This window comes from Pipistrellus hanaki (assembly GCF_964339955.1).
Source record: "Pipistrellus hanaki genome assembly, chromosome: 8".
Lineage (NCBI taxonomy): Eukaryota > Metazoa > Chordata > Mammalia > Chiroptera > Vespertilionidae > Pipistrellus > Pipistrellus hanaki.
In genome coordinates, this window is record NC_140510.1 from 79,807,629 (window position 1) to 79,820,161 (window position 12,533).

General features: G+C 37.9%; 1 protein-coding gene across 1 annotated transcript in view; it reads left to right on the forward strand.

Annotated features, from left to right (window-relative positions):
* CPS1 (carbamoyl-phosphate synthase 1) overlaps nt 1–12,533 on the forward strand; it is a 109,003-nt gene that overhangs the window by 46,177 nt on the left and 50,293 nt on the right. Inside the window, exons 18-21 of the mRNA XM_084891408.1 lie at nt 585–795; nt 2,454–2,652; nt 5,696–5,872; nt 9,134–9,252. Coding sequence (XP_084747534.1) covers nt 585–795; nt 2,454–2,652; nt 5,696–5,872; nt 9,134–9,252 — 706 coding nt within the window. The remainder of the gene's footprint in view (nt 1–584; nt 796–2,453; nt 2,653–5,695; nt 5,873–9,133; nt 9,253–12,533) is intronic.

A 12,533-nucleotide genomic window follows, 5' to 3' on the forward strand; every position in this document is an offset into this window, starting at 1 on the left:
GAGCCATATTGAATGGAGTTCTATCGCAATGAATGATAAGCAGAACTGGTAAACTTTCAAGGAGTTTAGTCATGTAAAGAATGAGAGATGGTTCTTGTGGTTATCTAGCAATGTTGAGGAAGCCACTTCCTGAGCTCCTGGAGATCTGGCATGTTTTCAGGCAGAAGGGGTGGTGACTACAGACTAAGAGATTAAAGATACAAAGGACTCTGATTGAAGAGGAGTGAGAAAATGGGAAGGAATGAGACATAGAAACAGGTGGAGTGCCCGTCTGAGGGAAGGGGAGTTGATATTTTAGGGAAGGAAGAACTTGAGATAGAGATAATATGAGATGAAGAGAAGGAAAATTGAAAAATTAATGTCAATTCAGTAAGTAGATGACTGAAGACTTGACAGCTAGATGAGTTTGGGAAAGGTGAGGAGGGTTTCTATAAATGTCAGAATAATACAGGCAAAACAAGAATCAGAGAAAATAATGCCTGCTGTGCCCTACATAGAAGATAACTCTTTTCCCAGCAAACCCTTAGACTGTCCTGTGCCTTGTATCACACACACAAACTAATGAGTGCTGCTTGGATGTACAGGTGATTCCGTTGTTGTGGCCCCGGCCCAGACACTCTCGAATGCGGAGTTTCAGATGTTGAGACGCACTTCAGTCAACGTCGTTCGCCACTTGGGCATTGTGGGTGAATGCAACATCCAATTTGCCCTTCATCCTACCTCGATGGAGTACTGCATCATTGAAGTGAACGCCAGACTGTCCCGGAGCTCTGCCCTGGCCTCCAAGGCGACTGGGTAAGACCAGAGTGCTGGGCCGCGGGTTTGCGGGTGTTTCACAGAGAGAACTGGAAGACTGGCAGCTCCTGAAGTCTGTGCTATGTTTACAAACTACAGTCCCTATTTCTGTATGCTGGCTCCAAATCATTTAGGACCCTCAGGACATAGTTATTAATGAGCTTGCTGCCAGATTGAGGCAAATGGTATTGCTAGCTGGCTTTGTTTGCTGGCTAATCACAAACTAATCAAAATCTGGGTGGTCAAAACAGGCTGGGGAAAAATCTGCTTCTTAATTACACTTTGCAGATGTTGTTAAAAAGTGCAAATTAATCCTTAATTTTAGTTCTCAATTGGCTTTTTCACATGTAGCAAATGGTGGACAAAAAATACATAGTTCACTTGACTCAAGCATTCAATATACATTATTTTATTTTAGCAAAAATTCCACAGACCAAGCAATATATGATTTTTCTTATAGGTAAAGGTTGCCACCAAATAAATTTGCCATCCACATAACAATTGCTGACAAGCATTATTGGGGGGAGGGGGGGAGTTAATTAATACCCTTTATTACTATTCATGTTATGCCTTTGGCATTTAAATTATATGGCATGTGATGAATAAAATATTTACCTCTGAATAGAAGGCATGCTACACTAGGCCAGAGACAGGACACCCAAGTTCTCATTCTGATTCTTCTACTGACTGTGAGACTTGGAACACATTACTTATTATCTCTCTCAGTCTCCTCATCACAGATGGTGGAATTGTACTAAAGAATTCATAAGTAGTTCCATAGTTCTATGAATTATTTTCTGAAGTATCATTACCACACTGACACTCCAGACAAAGCTAATCCGGTTTCCAGAGTGATAGTTCTGTTGGAAGCCCAAAGTTCAAAGATAATTTGGAGATAGAGCAAGGACCTAAACTAGCAATGCCTACCTTTTCTGACTATAACATAACCAACAGTATCAACTAACTCTACTGTGTTCTCAGGTGCAGACATGCATATATTTTGGAGATTTTACACAAGTGAGCACCTTACCAAGGCAACTATTTGTTTTAGGTTGAAAAGATGTAGGTTGGGAGCTGTAGCACTGCATGTCAGACATAGGGAATGAATTCTTTTGGGACTTCTGCCTCTATATTTTATTGTGACTCACATCCTATATAGTAAAAGGCTAATATGCAAATTGACCAAATGGTGGAATGACCGGTTGCTATGATGTACACTGACCACCAGGGGGCAGACAATCAATGCAGGAGTTTCCCCCTGGTGGTCAGTGCACTCCCACAAGGGGTGCACCACTCAACCAGAAGCCAGGCTCACGGCTGGCGAGTGCAGCAGCCTTGGTGGGAGCCTCTCTTACCTTCGCTGCAGCGCTAAGGATATCTGACTGCAGGCTCAGTCCCAGTCCCTGAGGACTCCCAGACTGCGAGAGAGTGCAGGCCAGGCTGAGGCACCACGCCCCTCAAGTGCACAAATTCCATGCACCAGGCCTCTAGTTATTTTATAAGTGGCTATTCAGTGTTCATCCCAAATGGAGAATCATGTGTGTTTTAGATCCTGATGTGGCATAATACCAGAATTTCTAAGAAAGACCAATTTTTGTTTTAGGCTCCTTTTAATACTTATTGCTGAAATAAATAAACAATTGTTTCTTCCTTTATAGATACCCATTGGCATTTATTGCTGCAAAGATTGCCTTAGGAATCCCACTTCCAGAAATCAAGAACGTTGTGTCAGGGAAGACATCAGCCTGCTTTGAACCCAGCCTGGATTACATGGTTACTAAGATTCCTCGCTGGGATCTCGATCGTTTCCATGGAACATCCAGCCGAATTGGTAGCTCCATGAAGAGTGTAGGAGAGGTGAGTCCTTGGTTTATTTCTTTATTTCATCCTTGTTCCCAGTTATTTTGTCTAATTTTTAATAGCATTGAAAGTTCTAAGGTTGCCTGGATTCTGGGTTCATAAATGAAGGATATAGAGGAATTTTATTTCCTCCCAAGTATTTCTCTACCTCTCTATTAAACTGTTTAACATTAGGCATTTATTACATGATTATTTAATAGCTTCTAAGATCATCTAAGCATTCTAGTATTCTAAGAGCATTCATAAGAAGAGGCCATATGTGTAGGTATAATAAATACACATGCATTAAAACACATATTTATACTTATATAACTGAATTTAATGTAATTTATAACTAAATCAAGACAATACTAATATATAAAATATAATATGGTATACAAAAAGACCAATGAATTGTGATTAAGAGTTCAACCTTAGTCCCTGAAAATTGTGGCTATCATCTCTGGATCTTACTTCTTATCTAGAAAAGAATGAAGCGAGAGTGGAAGACCTCTCATGATCCTTCTAGCTCTAAAATTCTAAATTGAGATGAACACAGTAGAGTATTAAGCCCCTTTTATTAAATCAAAATGTTCCAAGCTTTTAGCACACTTCAGTTTTACATAATGTTCTATTTTAAATTCTAACTTAAAGTTAGCTTTTGATTCTTCCTTCTTCAGAGAAGCAGTGCTCCTTGTGCAGGAAGAAACAAAGGAATTTAGATCCCCACCTCTGAGATTCTCTCTCCTGCTCCTCCCACCAAGGGTTTCTTTCTTTTTGCATCCAGGAGGCTTGAGAGAGTAGAGAGACCATGAGCGTTCGAATCAGACGGACTTGGGTTTTACTCTTGGTGTTGCCACTTACTAGCTAGAGACACCTATGGGAAACACCGAGCCTCAGATCTGAAAAATGGGAGATGATAATACTTTGTGGGGCTCTTATAAGGTTTTGGCTTAATGCACATAGTGTTTAGTAATAATTTTTAAAGTAGATTTACAGCACATTTCCAATAAATGTATTGCATCAGTGTTATTGTCATTGTTTATGTGTAGATTTTTTTTTTAATACAAGCCGTATGTACAAATCTCAAAATCTATCTCTACCGGCCTGTCTGTTTTACTTTAACTCATCGCTATCTCTGTGTGGTCAATATAGGAGCTCTTAGTGTATGTCTAGATAGCCAAGCCGGTTAGATTATACAGCAAAAAACTACTTGTGAACTAATGTTCTATTTGGCCTTCATTTTCCCATAATACAGGTTATAACATAAACTCAGATGAGTCATTTTAGAAACTCAGACTAGTCATGCCATGAATTACAGGAAATATAGCTTACACCTATAACTAATGCAGAGGAAAAGAAAGGAAATGACCTTTTACTGATCAGTCATATTCACATAAGGAAGGCAGACCTGTTACTATCTTGGGTTCTTACTACATGCAGACATTGGGAGGATGAAGCAGTGAGTTTCCAAGATATTAATGGAAGGTCTTAAAGTAATGACAGATAAGGAACAACTTGACCTTTTAAATGAAAATGTCTTAGTAGTTGTAAAGGACAAGTAGCAGTTTTTCTTCCTTATTGTTGTTTTAAATCTTATTTTTTTCTATAATGCTTCAAGCTACACAATAGAATTAGAACTAAATGCCATGATAAGTTCTGTGGGTAGTTTGTTCTGCCAAAAAACACTGTTATTTAGTTTACATTTTGTGTGAAGTGTCCCTTTTCATAATGTTTAGAGTAAAATTTGTAGGGCAAAGAATATGAGATGATATAATGTTTTCATTTAGGGCTTATTATCTGACCTATTGTCAGTTAATTTTAACCTTTAGTTCATGTAGTTCAACTCAAGTTAGTGTATACCTCCTGAGGTCTTACTACATGCAGACACTGGGAGGATAGAGCAGTGAGTAAGATAATTACTGTGGCACATTAGAACTAGGTTCTTTATAGGGCCAACACTTAAATTTGTAATACTTAAAAATGTTATTTAATATTTCAAACATATTTTCTCGATTTGATAGTACCATGAAACATCTTATATCTGGCAGCCTCTCCCAGGTCTAGCTGAGAAAAATCTGTGAACATATTGTCTAACTCTTCAAATACCACTATGCCTTGCAAATTGCATATCTGAATCACACTAAGCTTTTATCTATTCCCACTCCTGAGAATCTTCCCTTATTTCTAATTAAATTTGAAGCAGTGTGGAAAGGTTATCTGATATGCTTTAGTGATCTTTGAATATGTATCTTGTCACACAATTGACAGGAAGATTTACCAAACTGATAGTCATTGGAATTCAGGTCCATTTGAAGAATCATGGGCATTTACTGAAGGCAGCATTAACACTTTTATTATTTTAAATTGGTGACCAAAAATACATAGCAATTTATTATTCTATGAAATGATTCAAAGACAGTGTTTATCCACTGAAAATAACTAGGCTGCCTTCAAAGTCAATTTAAGTTTAGTTCTGACTTGTAACTTGTTCAAACTAAATCACCACATTGTTTTTCTAATTGATTAGTGTACAATCAGCTGTAAAGATTGTGGGAAGACACATTGAATTTGTCATGGGGAATTTAATTCCCACCTACTCTTAAAATCTGAATCTGTCAGTATTTGTTATGACTCTCAAGGTTCTATTAATATTAATGCTTAGCTGTAAGAAAGCCAACCTGTCTTGGAGGCTGATTGAAATCTGTTTAGAATAGTTCTATTTATGTATGCCCAAGGAAGGGTCTATATTTTCTGGCCACAGATTCCTTATTTTAATGCTATGGTGAGGAGCAGGTACAGGTGATGTCCTCCTCAAGCTCAGCAAATACAGTGACATTCTCTAAGTGGTAAAAGACTGGCCTAACATTGAAGACTTTGTATCAAAATCATGAAGACAAGGAGAGAAAAAAAAAAATTAAACCTAAAATTGAGTAATAGTGTTCTGATACTTGTTTTATTCCTAAGTCTTTTCTGAAAAACGTTCCTTTTCTAGTTCAGTTACAAATTAGAAACAAATACACTCTTTCTTTAAATAAGAGCTCTTAAATGTGTGTTACAGGTCATGGCTATTGGGCGCACCTTTGAGGAGAGTTTCCAGAAGGCTTTACGGATGTGCCACCCGTCCATCGATGGTTTCACCTCCAGGCTCCCGATGAACAAAGACTGGCCATCGAACCTGGATCTCAAAAGAGAGCTGTCCGACCCATCCAGTACCCGCATCTATGCCATTGCCAAGGTAACATATGACAAACGGTCCAGACGCACTATTTTTTTCAGAATATAGGCAGCCTGAATATTAAAGTAAAATCTTCAATTCAGGGACTTGGGGAAAGATTTTAATTGTCTTTAATGGTATTAAACTGGAGATTTCATTGGATTTCATCAGATTATTGTATGTTAATTAAAAAATTGCCCCCCCTTTTTTTTATTAGACTTTAAGCCTAGAGTTAAGGACACATTACAGTTTTAAGGGATGATCAGACAGATGAAATGTTTCTCCTTTTTAGTGTATATAATACCAATACTCTTAAGTAGTTTTGATAATATTGGCTTGTCATTTCCTATCACTCTCATAACTTGTTCCTTGAAAATATGTAAAATTATATTTTAGAAAATAAGATGTATAAAATAGTATCACTTAGTAGGGGTTACTTAAGACTTTAGGATACTATTTCTTTGCTTCTTTTTCTGGGTTTAAAAAACAACAACAGACTGTAAAGAACTTTCATGATTATAAGCTTTTCTCTATGTAATTATTTTATTGGTTTTACTTTTAGAATAAAAAAAGACCCACATTTCTCACTTCCACTCCGTAGTTCCCTTTTATGCAAATTAAATGCCACGTTAATCTCCTTTCATGTTTACTATGCTTAGAGTTTTGAGGTTTGAGCTTATCTGATTTTATAAAAGGTGACTTGGCCAGCTGGGATCTGTCTGGTCAGAAATCCCTACATGGCTTTTTGACATTTAAGGAAGCTTAGGCATTAATCCTTCAATAGTATCAAACCACACTGGAATTACAAAGCCCCGCTGACCATTTTATGCCTGCGTGTGTGCCTGTGGGATGAGTTGATGAAAAATATGAATTTTGTCTTTAAAAAGGGAATGTGTTTTTGTAATTTGTCTCCTTGTAACAGCAAAACGCTGTTAGGTGATTCTGAACTCACTGCAACTTTCATGTCTAGATATTGAGAGTCCTGGCATATCATGTATACTCTTCTCACCTTTATGGTTTCTAAAGGCAGACTATTTCATTCCCATTCAAATTCTGGGGGATACTAGTATCTTTTGATGAACATTTCTCAATGTTGAATTTCAAGGTAATAGGGAATTAATATCTTTCAGTGGTGGAGGGGTGATAGTAACGATGAGAGGTTAACTCTAGAGAGCCATCTCACCTTCTTTATTGGTTTTATTTCAGTTTTTTGTTTAACACGCAATGTACCATATTCATATGTACATGTGTATGTCTCTATACATGGATTTCCCCCTTAAGTCTAGTTATCACGCTTCGGCCATTTTGAGGCAAATGATAAGAAGGAAGTATTTCCAAGTTCCCAGGGAGGCTGTAAAACTCAAGCAAACCTTTTCTTCTTCTTCTAACAGATTTATAAAGGATGAGAATTCAGGGGGAAACGTGCAGAGATTCTTTCTTGCACAGACTGCCCTACGTTTGAGCAAAAAGTGCAGGGTCTGGGGTATAAATTACTGTCTCCCAGAGCGCTGGGAGAAGGAATTGATTTCTATTTGTTAGAGGTCATCATTACTGTTCATTTCCACAGCAACCAAGCACTTGGTGATTTTGACAAAGAGTGTAAGGATGGCGGAGGGCTGAAGGGGAAAGAGAATGAAGGGAGTGTGTAAATCTTCGCTGGGTTTCATGATTCTCAGAAAAGGGCAACTTGCTCTGAGGTCTGCCTTTTGCAGCAGTCTTATTTCAGGATGACTGGATCATCACCTATTTTGATTTGGGGAGAACACAGGGCATTATGTTTGGCCTGAGGAGCATTAGTGTCCCCTCAGACTTGTTTGGGGTCATTATGAACTTCATTATGGCCATGCTACACGGCAAAGGCTTAAAGATGAAGTCCCAAGACAGGCAGTATCTTACCCTCTGTTCTAAGCTGCAGGTGTGACTGCAGTTGTCCTTCCTCATGGTGACATGATTACAGCATCCTAGGGCCTCTGTCACACGCAGGGCAATCACTGTTATATGATTTTATGCAAACTTTCTCTGGTCTGTCAGAAGGGCTCCAACCTCAGGCTCTATCCTCCGTACAGTGTTGATAGCCAACAGCTAATTGTGCTTTAATCGCTTGGAAAATAAGACAGAATAGCAGCTTCTTGGGAGTCTGGCTGTAATTACAGGGAGAATTATACTTATGAAGGGAACATGCCTTTGAGTACTCCCATTAGATGTCATTTTATTCCAATCAACAGAATTATGAACTGTGCTATCTCTTCACACTTAAAATTATGGTTTCTCTGATACTAGAGATAAGTAAAAGTTTTAAGAAATTTAAGTTCCCTGGATTGGAATATTTAACACCAAAGTGCTAGTTACATATATTTCTTAATGGGGTTTAAAAATATAGTGTGCCATTCTAAAGTATTTTGTTTTGAAATACTATCCGATTGTGTTTTATTTGGTATAAGTACAATATATATCTAAAAATAGTGAAAAATAAGAATAGACATCTTTTGAATATGTAACTTCTGGTTTTGAGAATTTATCTTCTCTTCATTTAGTCGCCTTTTCTACTTAACCTAATGACTCATAATTATAATTTTACTTTTGAGAAATTGCTAAAATAAGCTTCAGAGAAAGGCTGAGCTGCCTTTCAGAACCGAAGCTATTGCTGCATTGTTTTTGGAATATATTAAGATTTTGAAAAATGCCTTTCTTAGTGCAAAGTCAAAGTAACTGATTCAAAATAATTTCTTGTTTGAAGTCCTCTGTGAGGGTGTTGTCTAGAGAAAAAAAGACCAAGACAGATTTGACCCATATATTTTCACTGACTAGTTTGCATGCATATGGAATGAGGTGATAAAAAGATGCTATTTGCTAAAGGGTAAGCATCCAAAATACAAGTCAAATGATCATTATAACAATTCGAGGTTTTTCTTACCAATTTGGCTTAACTGTAGTTTCAAGAGATTTCCTTTAATTCCAAAAAGATGTCCCAAATTTAGGATATAATTGGCAATGTAGTCATATTAAGAGCAGGAGGCAGAGCCTGTTAGGGGTTTTTTTCTGAGCACATACCACTCTGATTAACTCAGCACACCCCTTCGATGTCACTGTGAAAATAGTTGGCAGTATCTGTAGGTGTATTGAGAGCAACATCAGTGATATGGTACCAGTTTCATGTTTTATGTCTCAGACTATAGCCTCAGGCTCTGACTAACAAGGAGAGGGATGCTGCTCAATGTTTTCAACCAAATAAGACATTTATAAACTGCTTTCCAAAAAATGATTCTCTTCTCCTTTTGGCAGGCTTTGGAAGGCAATATGCCCCTTGATGAGGTTGTGAAGCTCACATCCATTGACAAGTGGTTTTTGTTCAAGATGCGTGACATTCTCAACATGGAAAAGACGCTAAAAGGGCTCAACAGGTAAGGCAGTATGGCTCTGGTCACTCCAGATGTCTCCTGGGTAATTTTCAAATGGTCTTCCTCTTACCCTTAAGCATTTGGCCAAAATGGTGGTTCAACACTGTAAATAGTGCCAAGATTGAAAGTGAGTGGCCATAGCCAAAAGAAATGGCAGTTTTAAGATGTTTACTATTAGAAGGTACCTATTAATATTTGAACCATCTCCTCTTTTCCATCCATGCCATCAAACATAATGATGTTTTTATTAGGTCTTTTGAATTTATGAAAAGCAATGTACACTTATGGTATCATGTGCTATTTAACTACTAAGCATTACCTAGTTTAAATTTGAATAATCAATAAAATGATATTCATGTTTTCTATACATTTTCTGAATTCCAAGTTTTTCTTTTTTTTTTTTAAAGTACGTTTTAATTGGTAATTTTTTAGAGAGAGAGGAAGGAAGAGAGAGAGATAGGAAAACGGATGAGAGATACATCATCAATTGGCTGCCTCCTGCAAGCTCCCTTCTGGGGATTGAGCCCACAACCTGGGTATAAACCCTAACTAGGAATCGAACTGCAATCTCTTGGTTCCCGAGCCGATGCTCAATCTCTGAGCCACACCAGCCAAGCCTATTTCCCTCTTTTAACATCAGCCTACACATTGCTGTACATTGACGAGCAAATGTATTCTGCTTGCATTTTACTGACATTTTTAACAGTGGGACTTCCAGTTCAGTCTGCAAATAAGCCACATCCCAGTCACTGATAACAGACTCTTTACCTCTCACTAACATACAATTTTTACCTCCTCCATGGCCAATTACTTTTAAAATTTAATGTTGACAATGTTCAGATAATGTGAGTGCTTTAAAATGTTTTTATTTTATGAGTTAGGCCATTTGTTGGGGCACCTCAAGTTTATAAAATCATGGATAGGTCTTAAAAATGTATTTTTTAATGCCTTATTTATTTATTGTTGCTGATTTATTATTATTTTTTTTAAATTTACCTTTATTGATGCAAGTATCACAGATGTTCCTTTTTGGTAAGAGAAGTATTTTTATCAGTTTAAGGGACATCGTATAATCCTCTTCAGCACTCCCCTTTAAGAGAGCTCTGAACTACACTGCTATCGGAAAGATGCCTCACCTGCAAGCAAATGTTTAGAGAGGGAAACATTTTTCCTGTACAAATTATCCTCCAACGATTAGAGAAAATGTAGGAAAATTCATTGGTAAAAATATGGTTGAGGACAGTGGAGGAGCTCAGAGCCTTGATTTTTCAACTATTTAGCAACCACAACAGATACTAGGGTTGCTGTGTTTACTTAAACAAGATGCATACACGCTGAGCACTGAAAACACTTGCTTTTCTTTTTGAGCAAAACGAGGTTCCTTTTCATCTATTCAACAGTTGCCCACAACAAATGCTTGATTTTGGGAACTGGCAATTCCGATCTTGCTTAGAAGTCATTCTTCCCAAATAATAAAATGAACAGTAGAGAACAAAGAAGTTAAGAACCGAGCCTGTACATTCATTTTAGAATTGTGCTGACTTGAAGTTTCCTCTCTGGGTTTATGATGCCAGCAGAACTTCCATGTTGAATTATAGTCAGGTCCACTGTTTTCAGTTTTAAACAACGGATTTCAAATGCCTACGAAACTGTCCCAGTGAAACCACTAGAGGGGGCTAGAAACTTACACTATGCCAGTTGTAGCAGTGGAAGAGACTTGGGTGAAAAATAGCAGATGTTATTGTGATTTAAATTTCCACTTGATAAACATTTTGATTTTTAGACAAATTCAATGTTTTGATTGAATAGTTTTTGTTACAACCAGAAGGCAGCTTGAGATTCTGGCTAAGCAGAAGTAAGTCTATATTGAGAGTGATTAAGTTCCTGGGAGGATTAGAACAAGTCAAGGTTACAGGTCACTTATAACAGCTTTCTTCTACATCCTGTTGCATTTATTTGCTGATAATTTGACATTTTCAGTCATCATTTTCTTGCATAGGCCTATTTGTAAATAAGGGTATTTTCTATTAGTCATAATTTCTTACATTAAGTCCTCTTATATAAAGCTTTCAATAATTTAAAAGATTCCAAAAAGTTATACTTACAATGATCTCAACAGATGATTCATGGTGTCAGTAAACTTAAACCCTGAATTTATTATTATCTGAGTAATACTTCACTGTTTAATTCATTTCTTTCTGGTGTGTCATAGATGCACAAATAGCTTTTTGATAATGGTAGCTATTTAGAGGTGTTAGATAGTGAAATAAAAATAGATGGCTGCTGAAGCCATCTGTCTCGGTCTTTCTGTGGGGGTCTGAAGGTGAAAGCACATTGCAGCGGATGTCATGTGTGTAGAACTTCAGCTTTCTTGCCCTGTTTTGATGAGCTTCGCCATCAGTATCTTCTGCTTATCTGGATTATGACATCTGCTTTTTCTCAGCAATTATATATCCAGGGAGCCTTAGTCATTAGGTATCTATAGCTCCATCAGTAATAGCTCTCTAGTAAGAGTTGGTGCTCTATGGCTGAATTACATATTGCCAACTCGGAGAAAAGATAAGAAGATCACTGTTCTTTTTCATTTGCATTTATTTGAGGTTCACTTATTTTTTTATTAAAACTTTTTTTTTTATTGATCTCAAACAGGAAGAGAGAGGAAGAGAGGGATGGAAACATCAATGAGGAGAGAGAATCATAGATCAGCTGCCTACTGGGGATCAAGCCCACAACCTGGGCACATGCCCTGACCTGGAATCGAACTGTGATCTCTTGGTTCATAGGTTGGTGCTCAACCACTGAGCAACCCCAGCCAGGCTGTGGTTCACTTATTTTCAATATCTCAACTTCTTCAGTGTTGAAAAGTCTGGCTTTAGGCTTAGGCCTAAAGGGATAGCTATTTGTATGGTATGCTTTGAGAGATCCCCCAAATTCACTTGCTTCAACTTATCGCTGGTACCAATGTGCCAGGTCTCTTTTGCACTTTTCTTATAGGTTCCTGGAAAAATAGGCCTTGGAGATCTCAACTGGGGGAAAAGGAGAAACTTAAAGAGAGGACACAGTATAGATGCTAGACGTGGGGGAAGGTTCACTGGTTCCTTCCCTGTGCGCTGGAAGGAGCCCCGGCTGTGGAGCCAGTCAGCCAGACGGCTGGGCAGTCTTTCCCACAGTGGAATCTCCGGCCTGTTAACCTCCCTCACTTCTTCGGCCTCACAGCCTCCCTGCTCCACTTTATAGTTTATGGAGCTTAAACGATATACGTGTAAAGGAAACCTGGCACATAA